Here is a 20944-nt window from a genome sequence, read left to right on the forward strand (position 1 = left end):
GGTCAGGCGAAGACGGCAACCATTATTTTAAATGTTGCGTGGAGAAGATTTTGATTGTTGTTTATAGTTGTTCTTCTTCTGTTTTGTGTTAATTGGCAAGCAACTTCCGGAGGGGCATTACCGCCAACTACTGGAATGGAGTGTGAATCGGGATGTAAAGTCGGACGGAGATGACGCGTTTTGCTCATGTGCTCTTGTTATCAGAGAACCGAGCCAGGGAAAAACCGAGCCGAGCCCACCTCTGGAACTGGTCTGCAGTTAGCGCGGTCCAGTTGTGTCTAGCTCAGTTCAGTTCAGTTTGCTTTCCATTTTCACACGATAAGTTATCTCAGTTACTGAGCTCGGACCGGTCTCGGCACAGTTTTTCAAGGGTAGTGTAAATGGGGTAAGTGTCATGGGGGTCTCTGGGCCTTGCTGATTAGGCTGGTAGCGGATGGGAAGAAACTATTTCTGTGGCATAAGGTTTTGGTCCTAATGGTGCGCAGCCTCCTGCCAGAGGGAAGTGACTGAAATAGTTTGTGGCTGGGGTGAAAGCGATCTGCCACAATCTTTCCTGCACGCCTCAGAGTCCTGGAGGTGTACAGATCCTGGAGAGAAGGAAAATTGTAGCCAATTACCTTCTCTGCAGACCGGATGACAGTGCAGTCTGCCCTTGTTCTTGGCGGTGACACAAGCGTACCAGATGATGATTAAGGAGGTGAGGATGGATTCAGTGATTGAGTAGTAGATTTTTGCCTCAAAACAATGCATATAGATGGAAAATTTTGCTTTTGCCATTTCATCTTCTGGCACAAAGTAAGCAGTTTTAAGAAGCCGTTTTATTTAATCTTCATGCTGCACTTGCGCATCATGGATAGGTTTTGGCAATTACATTTTTAGCTGAATCTGCCTCACGTTTCCTTTTCACTGCTGCAGTGGGAGAAACAGCGTCGGAGTGATGGCACAAAGTTAAGGTTTTACAGCGTTGGCTGGTAAAGGGTATGGGACCGTACATTTTACAGATGGAGCAGTTCATTTCACCTGGGATGTAGCTTGAGCCAGTTAGCCTGAAACATATCTTTCGGCTACTTAGTGATATTGAGGCCTATTGGAGGATTGGCGGTATCTGGGTCAATCCTGACATCACTGGGTCTGGCTTCACTTTTGATTTGCTTTTTTAGAAGATGGTTCCTCTTTTGATATAACCATAGATTTGCGTTTTAGCCAGAGATCCATATTTGGAATATTTTAAAGGTTAAAGACATTAAATATGATAACAAATGGTTTGCTAGCCAAAAACAAAACGGTGCACTAAAAAAGAAAACTGTACGCACTGAGTAGCAGAGATGTTCTTCTTCGTCCAGATCTGAAAACATCAACATTAGTATCTACACATTGCAATTTTTTGGAAGAGGTAATTTCCCGCATTATAAAAACTGGATTTGCACGGATGGATCAGATAATGATCCGCCATTCCCGCTATCCCGCAGTGCACTTCAGGCCCTGAGGCACTAACCCCTCGTTTCCATTGGGTTTTAATGCAGCTTCTTCCTGTAGACGTATTCCACCCGGAGCGTTTTAAGAGTGAAGCGTCAGCATCACGTCAGCATTGCATCACCACACTATAGTAGTGTACTTGTAGGCTAGAAATAGAACAACGAACCAGCTAAGTACTTTTTAACCTGTTCTATCACCGTCTCGCATGGTTGCTCTTTATTTAACCACCATATTTTGGGCAACAGAGTTTAAATATTACGTTTTTTTCAGGCACTCTTCTATTTGTCACATTAAAGCCGTCAATTATCTGTATGAGCATAATTTTATATTTACATAAGTCCATGATATCTCATCATAATCTTTTATTTGTAAACTTTTCATCAACTGACTGCCTTCCTGAACGATCTGCTCTGCTCCAGACTGACATGGATTTGAAGCAGCAAAAATAGAACGGCTGCCTGTTTTAGAGGAGCGGCCAGCAGTGACATGCACTGCTTCTACATCCAATGGAACCAAGGGGTAACTTTCTCACTTCAGCCCTTCAGGTTGTGGTAATACTTTGATTAAAGTTGGTTTGCTGCCACACAGGAAGGAACACTGAGCTGTAGTGGTGGACAAATCCATGAATGTGAGCTGCAAGTAAATTTAAGCCCTCTGACAGTGAACTCTGGGCAAGAGAGCATATGCATGTATTTAATATTTGTGTTAAATGCAGAGGAAAATTAAAAATGTAATCTGTAATTTTGCAATTTTAGCCCCAGATCTGTTGTCATTTTCAATTAGCTTTTTCAGCTATACAGATTTTTCCAAAGAAAAATTGATTTGTAAGCTGACATTATTTGTGCAGTAAGCAGAGGTGATATCTTACAGTGTTTGTGTGATAGAGTGGGAGAAGTGGCTAGAAAACAGGGTTTTACTTATTTTAAAACTAGGACATTTTTTTTAGGGTTGACATGTTGATTAGTTTCATAAACTAGCTCTGATATCTTTATCGACTCTGTTAAGCGCCTTAGGATGACCTGGTTTTATTTAGTGTAGAGTTGTAACTAACAATTATTTTTCTTATCGATTAATCTGTCGATTATTTTCTCAATGAATATATAATAATCGGATAGCAAAAAGTACCTTAGAGAAGTTTTTTTTTTTACAGAATTTGATCAGGCGAAGCTACATTTTTTTCCACTCCAGAATTCTGGATAGAACATGCTTACAGAAGAAAACTTGATCTTAATGCACAATATTGATTTTTTTTGTTTGTTTGTTTGTTTTGGTATAATTGCTACTTGCAGTGGTGATACTCCAGTTAACTATTAATCAATTACTAAATTAATTTATGATTATTTCAGAAATCGATTAATCCAATTAATTGTTTCAGCTCTAAATTAGTGCTGTAGCTGTGAGTTATATTGGCTATGGATGCAGCTAGAATGGCTAGCCTGACAAAAACACCTTCATTATAAGAAGGCCTAAAGGCTGCTTAAAATTTCACTGTCATCTCAGAGGTTCAAAGCTTAAACAGATCAAAATCAATTTATTATTATTATTATTTATTTATTTATTTTTTTTGCCATGTCCATCTAATATAACAAATGTCAAACTAGAAGAAGCTTTCTGAAACGTAACTTTTTCATGATCGTGTCTCCCTATAACTACTTGTTCATGGTAAGACGGCAACATGTCACTGTACAAACCCCCCCAACCCAAAAAACAGGTTTTATGATCCAGTACAAAACTTGTTTTAAGAGAATTTCAAACATTTGAAGGAGGAGAAGTCGTCTGCCTCTTAAGTTCAACTCCCTACAGAGATAAAGCCTCATGTCTGCTCTAGTCCATTTTGTAGCACCCAGCTGGTGTAAATCACACCATCCTGATGTTGACCCATCATGGGCGGGTAGAAGGTGGAACCCAGCTCCCTGGAAAAGTACCTGCAGAAATAAATGGAGAAGTTCAGACCTTAGTTTATCAAGGGGGTTTAGGTATGTTTTATTCAATTATTGGAAGCATGTGTTTTTTTTTTTTTTACTGTATCAACGTTCCACATTTGAACTTTAAACCCAGCAGCTCAAATACAGCGAGGACTGTGCAAATAAAACCTCTCATGGTCCATATACTGTGGTTTATGCTGCTAAAAGATGAAGGTATTTGTATAAATAATCTGTTTTTAATTACTTAAAAACAGAATATCCCAAGAGGCACATCTTTAACTCCTGGCAAGCTCTCAAGCATATAAGCTTATTATTAATATTATTACTGTGCCAAATGTCACTGATTCTGTCAATGATCTCTGAAGCCAATAGTCTGTAATCATATCCACCCAGTATTTATTCAGTGCAGCTGAGCGTAATGTAGTCTCAAATTTAAACATGGCAATGTTTAAATCACTGACCTGAAGAAAAGCAAAAGCTTTTTTACTGTCCCATTTGAACTTTACTTGCATTTGGCAAGTCAGAAGCTACTAATGGTGTCACATAAAACCTAAAAGCAAAACTTGCAGCATAGTATGATATAAATTATTTAGAAACATGCAAGGTAATAATGAAGTTATTAGAAACTAAAGGAGCTAGTTGCTCTTAAAGCATGCATTTGTAGTAGTAGGACGGGATTATTTTGTTTGCACCTTGTATCTTTTTTTTTTTTTTTGTAGCTGCTGATGAAGCAGTGCTAAAGCCTATGTTTGCTACCGGTCACCTGCCTGACAGTCTGCCTGGAACATAGAGGAAGTGCAGTAAAAGGAAGTCTGCGCTTGGAATGTGTTGCTTTTTTCTGTCACTTCCACTCAGATTAAGAATATCCAAGATGGGGCTCCGGTACTCTCTGGTTATCTGAACGTTCCAGTCAGCAGACCCATCCTAATATTAGAAACCGCTTCCTCTCCAGCTAAAGGGCATATATGCTTCGTTACAGTGGTACAAACAGATCATCCTTTCCCCGTGTATTACTGCTTCTTAAAAAAGGCTTCAAAACATTAGAACATCAGTGCATAGCTTTTTTTCCCCTTTAATCTATGAAGGTAGTTGATTTTTACCTTCTCTTACTGAATTTGGCTGACATAAAGAAACCTACATGGTAATCCTGCTGACTGCAAATAGGCTTTTGGTTTTTATGTGGGGAGACAAAAGTCCTTGAAATGATGGTTCTTAGCTGTAATTGTATGGTGAACTGCTGTGAGAGTGGTGCTTAGAATGACTGAAACTTGAGGTAATGTTGTGAAAATATCCACGTTGCTTTTTAATGCACAGGTCAGGTGCTGCTTTAGTGTCATTATTATCAGGAAGTGTGCGAGGTGATGAAGTCGCCTTCTTTATGCTTATGCTAGTTTTTGTAACCCACTATGAATATGTGATACACCAGTATCACATATTGAACTGGAACTGACAACCTGGTAAAAGCACAAAAAGGTTCCACAAATTTTTAAAATAAGAGCTGCAGAATGCATCGAATCGGATTATCAATGGTCATAATATGGCCATTGCCATGGACTACTTGGGTGCCATATTTGATAGATTATATTTAAAGTGCTGTGTATTCAAGCTCTCCATGCTGGTAATGTTTATTTTGGTAGATGGGCTGTTACTGCTTCCATTTCTTACACCTCATTAGCATGTTTTTACTGATATGCAACCCCAGTAAAGAAGTATGTGTAGCAGCTACGGAATCTTAATCCGCTTGTTTTGATGTTTTTAACCACAATGTACTTGAAATGCTCTCCAATATCTTTAGAGCTACACTTCTCGGATCAATAAGGTAAACAAAAAAGCTGGAAAAAACTGAACTGTAATCTTTTGAGGTACATGAAGGAATGACAGTAGTCTCATTATACAACTTCTAATATTCATTTTATTTTTTAGTATTTCTCAGATCTTGGAGTTGTGGTGTCTCTTGTTGAAATGTATTTTTTATAAAAACATACATTTTAAAATTAATATAGAAAATCCCAAAGTTTTACTCCCACCATTCTCATTAAGCTTATATCTTTGTGTTAATGTTTTTCCATGTAAACATTAACAGGATTGTATTGTCTGTTCATTGTTGTTTTCTGCCTTATCACTAAAATATTAAATCCAAACTTGGCGCCAATAGGAAAAAAGAAATGCAATGAAACAGAAATAGCTATGCAGCTTTTAATTGTTGCATTATTTGATCATTGCAGTGATTATTATTTTTCTATTTTTTAACAGAATAGATACTCACTAATTCACATGCTGCAAGGAACAGTTGTTTGAATCTGTCTGATTATTTTTTATGATTAATCGATTAATAATCTGAAAGCAAAAGGATCCTTAAAGAAGACTTTGAATGAAATGAAACCAGAAAACTTTTTCACTTGAGGAGTTCTGAATAGAGCATATTGACAGTCGAAAAAGGTTTTTACATATTTTTCATTGTTATTATAATTATTATTATTTCAATAATCGATTTGTCACAATTAATCTAATTATTTCAGCCCTAGTTTAAATTAATAAAACAAGAAAGAAAAAAACACATTTTAAATGTATTTGAATGACTAAAACATAAAAGTTTAATGCTGAAACTCCACTTGTGGAGTTCTGGGTACAACTTAAACAGAGAACATGTTTTATAGTCAAAGATTTTCGTCTTAATGCAAAATAGATCTCTTGTAGCTGCACTGAATTGGTTCTTTCAGCAGAATCTGATGTTTTAGAGTCTTTATACTTCAGTTAATAATTAATCGATGACATAATTGGTTGATTATTTCTATTATGATTAATCGCTATTAATTTGATTAACTATCATCCCTGAAATAGAAAAGTTAATTGATTTGAGTCTGGCAACGATTCAGGTCAATAAAAATAGGACAAAAGGGTTTCCATTTTTCTGTTGCCTTTATGTAATTCAGAGATGTAAGAGACCAGGAAACAGGATGAATCCGTCACTACCAACTGATTTAAAAAACAAAACAAATGAACAAACAAAAAACATCTAGGAAACAAACCAGATGGAAACCTGCAAAGACATTTCCATAGTTATTGACAGGGTGTGTTCTGATATCATTGACCACAGCTTAGATCTTCTGCAGCTTTGATCCGTCCATCTCTCTCCTACCCCTGGTTAAGCCATCTAGGTTAGGTCGGTGTTTGCTGAGGCATGATTCCTGACAGCAGCAGATGTAGGGTCCGTAGGGACTCGGATAAGCAGCTCCTTTCAGCAGCTCTGTGGCACACACTGGCTCAGAGGAGAGCAGAGGCTAAATGCCTGGCATTGTTACAAGTCCAGGCCAGGTGATGAGCAGAAAGCTGCAGCAGACAGTGACAGAAGCATTAGTATTCTCCTGTCTATTGGATAGCAGTGAATAAATGCTGGTCTCCTCAGTCAGTATGTAGAAGTAGCTCTGTGTGTCTGGATTGGCTATGAATGGACTAGTCAGCATCTGATTAGTTGAAGAAAATGGTTTTCTGCATTATTGTTGATTGTTTCTTTGTTTAATGGATCCTACAGTAGTAATATTTATTACATTATATACTTTATTTATTTTTTAGTTTATTTACATGGAGCAATTTATTATTAACATTAAAAGTCATTACTTATTTACGTCCTTTAAATTAGATGTTCATTAACAAACCTTTGAAAGTCCTAATGGCATTCTAAGTCAGTACTGCAGTCATTAGAAAACGGTCTGTGGCAACAGAGGAACATCTTCGAGGGCCACGGGGCCCAAGGTTAGTTGAATACCCCTGTGTTAAACTGAAACGTTTCGAAGCAGCTTTCCATGGTCAATGCCAAGTCTCTTCACTTCCCACCTATAAATGCTATTTCCTCCTCTAATCACCACTTAAACCTTTGGTCTGAAAAGACACTCGCTCAGAGTTCAGTGTGGGGCAGCGGAGCCGCTGCTTGTTGTTTACTCTGCGCTTCCTCTGTGTGTCTGGGCCCCTTGCTCTCTTACATCATCCTATTGGAAACTAATGGACACAACGGTGGGGGGTGTGATGGGTTGGAGCAAGCGATGAGGTAGTTCATTTGTCCCCTGCTCCGTCCCAAATGAAACGCAGCGTTGTTTCCCAGAGTTCCTCTTCTATGTCTTTAGATTCAGTTTTTACTCTTTCCAATCTACTACCTTTGCATTCTTTCACTCGATCTCATTCATCAATTCTTTCTGTTTTTTATGTCCATGTTATCTGTGAATCGTGTTGTATTATGCTCTGCTTATATTTTGCAGAATCCAGCCCTTCTGTATCCTGGTAATAAAGGGCTGTAGTCGTTTTAATTAGCGGTTTCGCTGCTGCACTCACTACTTTTTCTACTGTGGGCTGCTTGGCTAGAATAGAGCTGTGCTTCAGAGACAAGCTCCTGGCTTCATAAATATTGCATGCCCTGGCCCATATTTTTACCCTGCCCTGTATCCCGGCATGGCAGTGAAAGAACTCTGGATGTTGTAAATTGAACATCAGTTGCAGCCCCTCTGCAGTGGAACAACAGCAGGTCCTTCAAACACTGAAGGGCATTAGATTAGTCTGGAATGGATACAAAGGTTTTAAACAATTACCCTTTCAAAACTCTTAAACATTGATGTCTTACTTCTGGTAAGGTGTGTTTTAAAATGCTCTGATTAGTACGATGAAGAAGGTACACAAGTAACCATGTTGTTTGTTGGTCTTTGTGAAGCTCAGATTGATGTAATGCTGCCTCTCTGCTACCAGTCAGTAGAGTGAATGAAGCCCTCACTGAAATTCACTTCTCTTATCCAGTCTAAGATGGAGAATTTTCCATTTAAATGCTTAAATTCATTACGATGCTGAAAATATTTGGAATCAGTTTATTGCAAATGAGATTAGTGAAGCGATTAGTGCCAGGCCTTTAGATTTAATCATTATGGTATATATCCAATGTAGGACTGGGTGATTAATCACTTTATTGATTTGCTGAATTAGGGTTATTTTTATTCTTTTTTTTTTTATTTGAGGACTTAATATTTGTGAAAAAGTGGATTTTTTTTCTTCCTCCAATCCTCTCTGTGGGCTCCCGTAGCTCAGAGGGACATCAGTTCATTACTTCTTGTACTTAGATGTCTGCTCATAACTGTTAAACAAGCTCACTTTTTTTATCCCTGTAGCTGGAGGGGTTAAGTTTGTAAAATGTTTCATTGTTTATTGCTTAAACTTTGTTGCACGTTAAATGAAGGTCACCTCCCAGATAGGGTGATTGAAATGGGAGCTTTTTTAAAGTTATGCATGTCATTTTTCATTTTCATTATGAAACTTGGGGAGAAGCGGGGGAAAGGGATTAATCTGATTTTGCAGGGAAAAATCTGAGATTAGATTTTTTAAGTCGCATTGCCCAGCCCTAACCCCTATTCTCTTATTTGGGTAAAAAGAAGAAAGGCCTGCTTAAATACAGAGGGCTCTCCAATAAAACTTATATAATGAGGTTTTTATTGCTTGGACAAACCCCCTTCGATGTCAAATTAAACTTAAAAGATGTTCTTATGCACTTATGCACACAGAAAGTAATAATCTCTATAGTATACAACTTTGAAAAGGGCTATTTATAAGACTGCTGAAAGAATCATTGAAGTGTGACATTGGATTTCAGCAAAATCTCATTTTCTCTGGTAGAAGTATTCGTTGCCCTAGTTTTCATTTGGTCTTCATCTAAACTGTGTATATTTTTCCAAGTGTCCATTTTTACAGAATAAAAATGGCGCTGACTTGCCCTAAAACCTGCTGACTTCCAACCTGTCATTTTGCTGTCATACTGTGCTCAGGCATGCACATATCCAGGCACCCCTGCATGGGTCCCTTTAGAGTTAGACATGACTTTCACATTCTAATGGACTCATCTTTATGCTGCTTTGCCTGCTTGTTGTAACTATGCTAGAAGGGAGTTGCTGTTATGGATTTTTGTGTGACGTTTAATGAAGCAGTTTCTGATAATGTGCATATTTTGCAATCTATTCATTTTCAAATACACATCATGTGTATGTAAAGACTTAAGCAGCTTTATTTTAAACCTTGATTAAGTGCAAGTTGATAAAGAAGAAAGGCCTTATTACCGTACTATTTTTTTTAATGAGATAAAATTGCTTTACCTAACATGACTTAAACCTGTTAAGACAACGATATTTTTGAAATATTGGTTGGCCTGTTTTTCCATTTTCAATAATCTGCATTTAATGTGTTGTCTGTTAAAAGACTGTTAATCTCAGCATCTTTGAATAAGTAGATGTTCATGATTCGTAAATATCATTAATATGAAATAATGCCGCAGGAAGATGGACTAATGGATTTTGGCTGTGGTCCTCTTGTGGTTGCAGTTTCTCTGCCAGGCTTGAGAATAAAACTAGCTTATCAGAGATTAAATACTCTGCTCAAATGATGATTTAGAATGACTTTCAATGGATTTTTTGTTTTAAATCTTGTATAATGCAGTACATAAAATCTTAAATAAAGACAAATGTTTTTATTAAGTTAAGCGGCCTGTGTATTAGTTCCTCTATGCAAATATTAGTCAAGTATTCTCCTTGACGTAGAAAGACAAGTCCTCTGCTGTGAACTTTCTTCTGCTTATCTGTCTGTACCTACAAAAGCTGGCATCATTCAGGCCTTGTTTTAGTCTTCAGCTCTGCAGCAGCAGCCCTCCCTCTGATCCCATCACATTTTACACTGAGAGCCTCAGGTATTCATTGGTATGCATTGTCAATGACTCCTGCATTCCAGAGATTGTGAAGCATATTTCTTGTTTTCATCATTGATGATATTGTATGAGCAGTAGCTTTGACTCCACATCTCAGGTGTATAAAAGATAGATATCGCTTCCACAGCTCTTGTTACCTTAGATGTCAGATTACCTGTCATGGAACTGGGAGGAAACTTTTGTTTGGCCGTGGGTTGCGGCATGAATACCTCTAGTTCTGTTGCATCACTTTTTTGCATATACATCTGAGGGATTTAGCTGTTTAACGGCTGTAAAGTGATCTGGATAAGACAAATGCAGGTGCAAAAAGGTGAAAACATATTGCTTTGTCTTGTCCTTAATGGCATTATTGGTCTCTGTGGTAAGCTCTTTGGATTACCAGCTTCTGTTTCTACTGGGCTGCTTTTTGTTGCCCTGAACGGATCCTAGTCTTCATCTTCTGCTTGCAGTTTATCTCATTACCATCCCCCTCTGCTTCCTCTCTCTTCTTGCTGTCATTGCAGTGTTTTGGCTGCTGTCCCGTTGCCAAGCAGAGACCTCAACAATGGCCCCTCTCTGCCTGGGAATGCTTATTTAATCGAGGCAAACTCAGACAATGGAAACCTAATGTCTCATCTCCCACCTGAAAACTTTTATAGACTCTATGAGGCTTTGCTGATGCTCATAGTCTCAGCAAGTTTTCCACATCCAGTATCGATGACCTAACCTTTCCATATCCGCCTTTAGGCCGCAGAGTATTTCTGCTATGAGGCAGAAGCTCATCTGAAATCATACCAAACACTTTTGGATAGAGATAGGCCGATACATCAACCAGCAGGTATATTTGGCTGATTTTACAATTTTTTCTGCATTAGTCTTAAAAAAACAAACAAAACAAACCTGTAACGGTAAATTTCTACTTTTAGATGATAGATCTAAATAAACCACAGACAAAAAAAAAACTATGAAAAATCTTCCCTCTTTAAGTTTGCTCTGAATTGGTCTCGCTGCTCATTTGTCTTTTTTCTATAAAAACTTTTGAACAGCATGTCACTTGCAGAGTAAATAACTGAAGTTCCTTTGAAACGGCTCCCTACTGTCAGTCGTTTAATCTGTTGTCCCAGTGTTTACCCCCAGACTTGACAGAAGTAAATGTGCCTTAGTTTGGTTCCATATGGAGTGGAGGGAATACAGTAGTAGGCGGACAAAGCCAAGCGTCCCTGCTGTGAGTGTCTTTCTTTGGCAGTCTAAGCCGAGACAAACTAATGTTTGAGACGGACATGAAAGTTCAGCAGTCTGCCAAACGTTGAGTCATGCTCTCACTGCAGTCCCAAACCACCACCCTTACGTCTCTTTATTTAAACATTTTTTTAGGCGTTTGTCACCAAAAATAAGTTTCTGATTTAAGCTGCTGTGTTTTATTTTGTTGGCTGTTTCTTTCAGTCAGTCTGCTCTTATAATGTTCCAAATAGGATCTGATCTCTCCCTTTGGTATTGGTTGATGTTCTGGTTTCACTCAATGTCACTAAATTAGGCTTTATTAATTGTTTTGTGAAAAATTCTGAAATCAGACTGATTATTAGTTCTTAGGAGGAGGGGATTTTTCTCCTCTGAGACAAGAACTCCACCTAATGACTACATGGTTGACGCCACACCGATCTGCCTCGTGGACTCAGCTGCGAATGGAATGAAGAGAAACAAGTCAAGATCTGTTATTTGTGCTGCCTTCGCTGTCCTCAGTCACTCACCTGTTAACTGCCTCGTGTCTTTCTCTTTAACCAGCTCCGGGCTCGGCCCTAAAAACAACCTTGTTGAGGCCTGACCCAGAAGGAGAAAGCAGCCCCCTGAAGATGGACGGCACCCAGCAGATTGAGGCTCCGGTTAAAAAGGAAACGGATAAAAGACCGACGACCCCAGTGAAACCAGGCCTCTCTCGATCACCATGCTCTCCGGCATCACCTATACACAGGTCAAAAAGAGGTAACAAACTGAGGCTGCCCTCCTTCTCTTTCTATTCGGTATCTTTTTGAGCAAATCTGCCTAAAAATCTGACATTCTTTTCAGTGGTGCGTCAAAGTTTTCACCTGCTTTGTTTTTTTTTTTTTTCCTCCCTCTGTGCAAAGTCATGCTGTTTTTTTCTGTTCCCTTTTAACCAGAACTTTTCAGTCTTTGAATTGCATCGTAGTCAAAATATTAAGGCAGAACCCTTTCTTTTTTTTAAAAGTTCAAACTGTTTTCCATTTTTCCTCGAATCAGCATCAGCAGATTTGTTCATGCGTAAAATAAGAGTATCCTGCAGCCATCCCAGATGAACACGTAAAGGCACTGTGGGCGTACGACTTTTTAATCTTAGATACGATTTTTATTCCACGTCATACTGACTGCCTATAGAGAGGCTCTGACTGTGCAGGGTGTGCAGATCTGGGAAGCTTTTTTGTTCTTTTTCTCGCTTCTGTCTCTGTGCTATAGAAAAATTAAAACAATTTCCCACGTTTGACTTGGACAGATTATGAAGAGTTATTGAAACCAGAAGAGAGAGAATTTTTATAGGCCTATATTAAAAATATAATGGGAACTATGTTAAAAGAAAAAAACGCAGCACTAAAGGCTTTGGGACGGTTTCTATGCTTACAGGTCGGTGAAAGATGGTTCTCAGAGAGAGATCTGTGAAGTCTGTCAGAGTTTTTGTTTCTTTTTTTTTTTTCATAAAGAGGGAAGAGTGAAGCCATGCTTACTTGCTCTGTCTGCCCTTGTTATTTTTATTCATCTGTTTTCTGTCCTCCTGAAGCTCTTTTTTTTGTGAGATTAATAAACTACTCTTTCTGTCCCTCGTTTTGTTTTCCAAGGCTTAAAGAGAATCCCTACTTTATACATTTTCTGTCTTATCATGGTTAAAGTATTCTTTATTCAATGTCTCATTGATTGTTTTTGCACAAGTCTGTCCTGCCTGCTAAATATGTTCTGCGTGACTTAAAACGTGACAGTTTTCCTGTATGATTGACAGATTTTATTTTCTGTTTTCCCCCAAAGTTGATGAGTTTTACTTTGTAGCTCCGCTCTTCTTGTCAGACCTTCAGAAATTGCTGCGTAGTGCGACTAAAATAGACCTGGGGTCTATCTCAGTCGGACCTATCCAAGCCCACTAGCATAAAATCGTGTCTGGTGTGAGCATCCCAATTGACTTTCAATGAGCGCCAAGCAGTATGACCTGTTTCATTAGATTTTCTGATTCGGTGTGTTCTAGTTTTAAGGTGCATCAACCGTCCCTTCCTCCATTTGCTGGAGGAAGTAATTTTCTTTGATTTGTCCAGAAAAAAAGTTTTTGGTATCATAATGATGGAGGACAAAAAGGAACTATCACACCCCCTTTTTTCAATCTATCTCTGCTTCTAAGTCTGGATATTGTGATGGTGCAGAAATGCGCATGGGTGATGATAATCCAGCACTACAGCCTTCTGGAAAAAATAACGGCAAAAAAATTATACAAAAGACAAGTTGCATAAGGGTTGCAAATGGCTGAATCTCTTACACAACCCAAAACAAAGGTGTGTATGTTTCACACAAAGAAATAATGTATATATTTTTTTCAATTCCATGAGGTTCTTTGCTGATTTGCAGTATTTGTATGGACATGAACTCTCACTGAGAATACTGTTTCCTTTTTCTTTAAAGATGTTTTCTTTTACTGTATTATGAAAAACAAAACAGAACTTGACTCGCATAAAGGCACAGTCATTTAAACTGTAAATAGGAAATGCCAAAAGTTTCCAAAACATTCTTAAAAAGATCAAATGTTTTCAAGGCTCTTGTGGTTCTTGCTGACCATTTTTAGGAGTGTAATTCTTACTTTGAATACAACAATTCGGTGAATTTTGGATACATTTGAATAGATTGGATTTATGAGTACAGATTTGGATACAGTAACTAGCAGATTAAAGACATGAAAATAAGGTTTGAGTTTATTATAAGTGTGATCAGCAATAAACTGTAGTTAAGGTTTACTTTAAAGATGCTTTGTCGACAAACACCAGAATAAATCAACTATTGTTTCCTTACAGCCTTCACTAAAATTATAGTTTATATTATCATCACCTTTAAGGTGCTGAAGTTTGTGGTTAGATGGAAATAACCTATTAGGCTTTTTTTTTTTCAAGTCAGCAGTTAAGAAATGTGGATTCACTTTTTTCAGTTTTTTCCTCCAATCCCTTACATACCAATTTGCATAAGGAAAAAGAAATTAAGTTGGATAGAATACTCAACAATACATTTTGAAGAAGGCAAAAAATAACACAGAAAAAAACTGACCTTGGGCTGAAACAATTAATCGGATTAATTGTGATTAATCCATTATTGAAATAATCTAATATCAACTAATCAAGTAATCGATTAATCGTTAACTGGAGTATAGAGACTCTAAAACATGCCTTTAGCTGACAGAGCGACCCAATTAGAGCAGTAATATATCAAAATTGTAAAAATAAAATATATAAATGTTTTGCATTTTAGATAACAAAAAAAAACAAATAAAAAAACTTCTTAGGTTTATCAACATACTCTATCCAGAACTCCTCAATTGGAAAAGTTTTAGTTTCACCTTGTTTGATTTTGTAAAAACCCTTCTATAAGGAACCTTTTCCCTTCTGATTATTAATTAAAAGAATAATCAACAGAATTATCGATTAGCTAAATAATCGTTAGTTGCAGCCCTAGACCAACCACAGAATCCACAATCTGACTTTATAAAATTCATCCAAACTCAGCAGAAGTTGAGGAAAGCCTAACAAAGTCCCACCAGGCTTAAAAATACATTACTGTAGTGGCAAAGAAACACTGAGAATGTGGGTGTGTCTGAGCACCTCACTGTGAAGTTATTTGCTTACAGAGTGAAGGACTGGACTGGCGCTGTATCTGGAAACAGGTCATTGTTTTAAGTTAAAGGCAGAGGTATTGGCTTGGACTCAAGGCAGTGTTATGATAACAGTGCACTCTGCTGGAGTCCCAGCAGCTCTCTTTAGGCAGCCTGACTCTAAGCAGTGGCCACAGGCTTTCAGACCAAAGACACAATCCAATAAACCGGCTGCAGCTTCTTTTCAAGTGGTGGAACAAAGTTTAATACGTAACATTATCAGAGGATTAAGTAGCTCAACATTTTCAAGCCTAATGATGTTAGTAAAGAAAATATTCCTAATATGATTAAATATCCTGTGTTAGAAAGTGAATGGAGCCAATCTATAATCATGTGGGATAAGGAGTCCTATTTCAGGCAGTAAGGTCAGGAAGGCAGCTCATCTGACCTGGCAGCTGCTCTGCAGTTGTTTCTTCTTGAATTCAAACTCATAGGAAGACATTTCCGGCTTTATGGAGTGTAAGCCTTTCTGTCTCCTTGTTAATATTTTACTCTAACTTTATTTTTCCCTCCTTATCCACCAAAATGCAGCTTTTTAGGGCTTTAAGAATCAGAGTTACACTGTTTGATTTATTGCTGAATTCACTCATTTACTTGTAATCATTTAATGCAATCAAATCATTTAAGGACAGGCTTGTTTTAAAATGATCAAATCTAAGACTTGTTATTTACCAGATTCCAGAATCACACTGTTGCCTTCCTTTTAACCCATTTCAACTTTTCCCATTTGTGTAAATCCATTTCCTACGAGGGTTAGACCTTGCACTATTTGGCAGTGAGAACTATTTGTGACCTGATAATTACTTAAATAAAAGAATGAAGCTCCTGGTTTCGCTGACAACTGCTGCATACTATTTCTTTTTCCATATTTTATTTCATGTGGAGCATTTTTTTTTTGGAAGCGTATATGTATATAATTTAAACCTGTATCCTACACTAAGTCGTATTTAATAATCTGGTCTGTTTTTGCCTCTGAGGCACCGTGCTCTGCGAGTTCTAAATGGAGCCACTCCGCTAGAACCAAGGCTGTGCTCATGGTCTTTCCATCTTTCTATAAATATCAAAGTGGGTCAGCAGTTGTTTCTCTGAGAGGCTGCAGAGCAGATAGCTTCTGTGTTTAATGATTCAAGCTGCACCCTGTTGGAGGACTTCCTGTCTCTATGACGCTGAATATCTGGACTGTGTAGACGAAGGGAGATGATGCAGCATTGAGAATTGAACCAGGAGAAGATGGCCATTTGAATGACCTCAATGAGTTGTCAAATAGGCGACCTATATTTTTTACATGGGAGATTTAATGATAAAAGGAGAGATTTTAGAATGAACTCCTGATTCTGACTATGACAATGCAAAGTCTAAATGTTCTTCATACGTCTCTGTCAGGCCTCCAATTTGTTTGACTTCCCATCAAAGTCGTTTTCCATCTGTTTGTCCATTTTTCCCGCATCCAAATATCGCTTCTTCCATCTGTCTGTCCTTCCAATTATTAGCTTATCCTTCAATGCACATGTTTCATTTGTCCATCTGTTTATTGTCTTCCATATATTTTTCTTCACTCATCTTCCTTACATTCTGTAGTTTTTAGACATTTCATATTGAAAGCCTGACTTCTGTAGAAACATCTGTAAATCCATGGGAAATATCAGCATACCTTCTTAAAAATTATATCAGTAGTACTGAAACAAGTGTGTTTTTTTTCCTCCAATTTCCTTTAAACTTAATGTTAGTTTGTGGTTTGAATCTCTTTCAGTGGTTCAGCATTTTTTATTATTTCCCCCTGTTGTCTACAGCTGAGTGCTTTTTGAGGTGTATGCGAAGAATACATGAGGTCTGAGTGCTCTCCTTCAGGCGCTGCGTATTCAATTCAAACATCTACACACATCTAGATATAAATCTGCTGTCCCTGCCTCCTGCTTCAGCTCTTCTAGAGAGGAGGCGGCCTTCCCTGCACCACACTTTCTAAAGATGTTTTCCTTTTGTCAAGAAAGATGATAATAAATCATTACCTTCAGAGTTTATAGTATTTTGCTTGTCTCTGCTTGCATTTTCTTGTAGACATGAAACCCTGACCTTGTTAGTTCAGATGCAGTTAAAAATGTGTCTGTTGTTATTGCACTGGTCAGTCAATTTGTATTTTCAAATTGTGGTAAAGTTCTTCTAGATGTTCGGTGGTTGGCTTGTTAATTTTGGCTATTAGAGGAGTTTCTTAGGCTTCAGCTGTTTGCTGGATATTTTCTGTTGGGAATATTCAAATGTGTATTTGATTGGTTTTTATTTTAAGTATTATATAATTTTGAAGTTGAAGTAAAAGTAAGCATTCCGCTATTGTTTTACAAAATGAAACCTGAGGTGTAGTGTGTATTCTGATAGGAAGCCTTCAGAAGTCTTCCTATCAGTAAATAAAGTCCCTTCTGGGCGACATTTAGTTTAATATAAATACAGCTGTTCTATGAAGGCCTCAGCAGTTTGTTGGAGAATGTTAATGAACAAAACAGCATCAGAAAGACCAAGAAACATCGCAGGGATAAAGGTGTGGAAGTGCTTCTATATAGAAGTCTTAGAATATTATTAAAACACCCAAAGTTATAGAAATATCCCAGAGCCATGTTTAATCCATCATGTAAATATTGGCATCATGGCAGAGCAACAAACCTACCAAGACCTGGCTGCTACTTTAGATTGACAGACAGGAACAAGGATTTAATCAAAGGATCCAGCCTGCAAGGAAGAGAAGGAAGAAGGTCAAATATTCATAACAAGTCATCACTGCATGCACCCCAATCCATGTCCTTGGTACTGAAATTAGGGATTTCCTGGTCGGATATTGATATCAGCTAAAAGACTAGACTCCAGAATATATTGGCCCGTTTCTAAAATCTCGAATATAAGAACACTGAACTTCTCTCAAGCTTTTCTATTCAGCAGCGCTTGTTTCCTTCGAACAGAGCCCAAGTGATCTCTACAAATGCTGTGTGCCAAATTTGTCAGGCACATATTTCCCATCACAGAAGAATTGTAGCTGCAATTATAACGAAAGCAAAAGTTGGTTCTATAGATTAATTTAAAGGGTGGGGCTCTATACAAATGCAAGACACACTTTTAAAGGAAAAAGAAAAGAAAAACTATTTGTTCTTTTTCTTTCTCTTCACCATGACGTATGGCTTTATGTTGGTCTGATATCACCTAAAATATCTTGAGTCCTGAACAAAATGAATTACTGTTCTTGGGGAAGGAATCTAGTTGTAAGACATTGTTTATAAAAAGATTAAAACAGATCATTGTATTGCTGTTGGGTAATCTGATAATGATACAGGATTATAGCTCACCTTTACCTTCCATTTTTTCTTTTATTTCATTCCCATCTCAGATGTCCCAAAGTCAGAGGAGAGACAGAAGCTTGCTAAAGAACGCAGAGAGGAGAAGGCCAAGTATCTAGGTAAGTGGAAGCAATGTGTGAAAGCATTATGCGATTAGAGCTCCCCCTTGTGTTGGGGTGGAACATGTAGCTTTTTTCCGTGTACTGGATAGCTGCAATTAACATGCACTTTTCACAGACGACTGGAGCAAAAAAAGAGCAGGTTTGGTCCCTGAAGAAACGATAAAGAGTAACATAGTTATCATCTAAGCAGGCATTTCATAAGCAGGAGTCTATTTTCTGCATGTTTCTGCAAGCAGTGTTTGCTAACATGTTGCTGAACTTCTCACCTCACTGTCTGTGTCACAACCTAAGTTATAATGAAATGGTCCAAACATTAATATGCATGATGGGGGTAAAAAATAACACTGCATTTAAAACACACAAATGCTCATTTTTAATTCGAACTTAAAGTTTAATAGTATGGTGGTCTGACACAGCCCCACTGTTTTAATTTAGCTAGAATTTGTAATGTTTGGCTGAAACCACCTGGCTCCACTCTGGCCCTGCACTGCTTTGCATGATTGACAGCTGCTCCTGTCTTCTCTCATTCTTTCCTCCTACAGAAGAGCTCAGCAAGTTGCAAGGTAAGCCACTCACCTGTGTTAATGTGGTGGTGGTGATGGCCTCTTTCATTTCGAATCATTCAGTTCATTCTGAAAGTCTTCACTTGTGATTCTTCGCTGTATAAACTAGAGTTGGGTAATCCACCAAGAAATATCATTGAAACAAGGGCTGCATCATAAGAAACACTAAATGGAAATTTTGAGAATTATTATCACCGTCCATCGTTCACATACATCAGGTGTGGAAATAGAAGAATATTTATTACAAACTCTTCCTTATGGGTGTTATCAGCTTTCTTTGTGAATCAATATATTGTGCAGCTCTATTAATCACAAAAAAGAAAAGTAAACTAAGAACATGTAACACACATTATCTCTGTTTTTATTTTTTCAATGCTTATAAACATGTCAGTTTATATTTAATCTGAAAGCGGCACAGAACAAAAAATGTAAAATAAAAAGGGATATTTTGGTGATCTTGCCCAGCTCTAGGGCTATTTCTTCCATTTTTATCTTTTTTTTTTTTTTTTTTTTTTTTTTTTTTTTTTTTTTNTCTTGCCCAGCTCTAGGGCTATTTCTTCCATTTTTTTTTTTTTTTTTTTTTTTTTTTTTTTTTTTTTTTTTTTTGCATTTCTTCCATTGATATCTTTTTTTGTCATGCTTTGTTTTTCCCATATCAAATCCAACTAAATGTTAGCCTCTGTTCTCTATAAACATTCTCCTCATCAAGCATTCAGCCACATGATCCTTTAACCATTCTCCTTAATGTACATGAATGCATTTGATGTGGTGCCCAGAGGCTGACAGATAACCTGTCCTTTGTGTGAACTTTGGTCATATTCCTGCTCCAATTATAGAAGATGGAACCAATGAAACCACTGATTACAGTCTTCCTTGACAAATTAGAGGTTTTCTGGGGACACTGTGAAATTATATTCAATCGTGATATTGTCACCAAATTAGACGGAACATATAATTAAATTTTTGGAAAAAGATATGCATTTAGAGTAGATATCTTTAGTTCGACCGCTTGCAGCAAATGTGCAAACAAAATCGTAACACTTTGTGTAGATTTCCTCATTTTACTTGGCAGTAATGTGTTGTCTGTTGTCTAATCCGAGTGTTTGAATGCTGTAAGATGTGTTTGACACAGTTGATGCTGTGGATCCGTCTAATTGGGAGATCACAGGCGCACGCCAGATGGTATGGGTCTTATCTAATTCACTGTCAGACTGGGATAACAGAAGACTCTTCAGACAAAGCCTGTGTTTACAATGTCGGCTTAAACAGAGGTTTTGGTTCCTCTGCACAAATGATGTTTTTTCTAGAAACAAACAAGGAAATGTTTCTTGAGTTTACTTGGATACAAAGAGAAATAAAAAAAAATACTTGAAAGATGAACACATTTTTAAAAACGGTCAAATTTCATAACCCTTACAAAAAAAAAACAAGAAAAAAACAAAACGAAGACACGCTAAAATGTATTGATAAAATAATATCTGGCATTTTAAGGGAAGCTGCTGTAAGCAATGTTTTAAATCCTATTATAGGAATCAATGACTTCTATACATTACATATGAACATTATAAAGAAACCATTATGCTTATCGGAGCTAATGAAAAATAGCATCTTTATGTTTTATTCTTTATCCTGCTAATCATTTTATGTATGCAGTAAGTTGGCTTATGTAGACCTTCTTTATGGATCCATGACTACTTTAGCTCTCTGTTTTTAAGGCTTATTGAGTTGTCTGTAATTTCTCCCCCTAAATTGATGGGATAAACACACTTACTCTGCATCATGCATTGGTCGATTTATTAGGTCATATTAGGCTATGTCTTGAGATTATGTGCCGAGCTTGCATTGGCGTTTCCTCCGTTTGCTATTTTTTGGTTTTTGTTAATTTTTTTTAATCTTTTTTTTGTTTAAGTTGAGATTTTTATCTTTTTT

The 20944-nt window shown here is 37.4% G+C and overlaps 1 protein-coding gene across 7 annotated transcripts in view; it reads left to right on the forward strand.

The window, feature by feature from the left end:
- Positions 1-20944, forward strand: part of LOC107085048 (MAP7 domain-containing protein 1-like) — a 52040-nt gene that overhangs the window by 7404 nt on the left and 23692 nt on the right. For 5 of the 7 annotated variants that reach the window (XR_001481248.1, XM_015375185.1, XM_015375201.1 and 2 more), the window contains exons 2-4: positions 11890-12087; positions 18381-18449; positions 18995-19015. Coding sequence is in view for 6 of the 7 variants with exons in the window: in XM_015375185.1 (XP_015230671.1) it covers positions 11890-12087; positions 18381-18449; positions 18995-19015 (288 nt within the window). In the remaining variant the exon portion in view is untranslated. The remainder of the gene's footprint in view (positions 1-11889; positions 12088-18380; positions 18450-18994; positions 19016-20944) is intronic. The other 2 variants (XM_015375194.1, XM_015375216.1) reach the window with 1 other exon arrangement.

This window comes from Cyprinodon variegatus, unplaced genomic scaffold, assembly GCF_000732505.1.
Source record: "Cyprinodon variegatus isolate N-32 unplaced genomic scaffold, C_variegatus-1.0 Scaffold6, whole genome shotgun sequence".
NCBI lineage: Eukaryota > Metazoa > Chordata > Actinopteri > Cyprinodontiformes > Cyprinodontidae > Cyprinodon > Cyprinodon variegatus.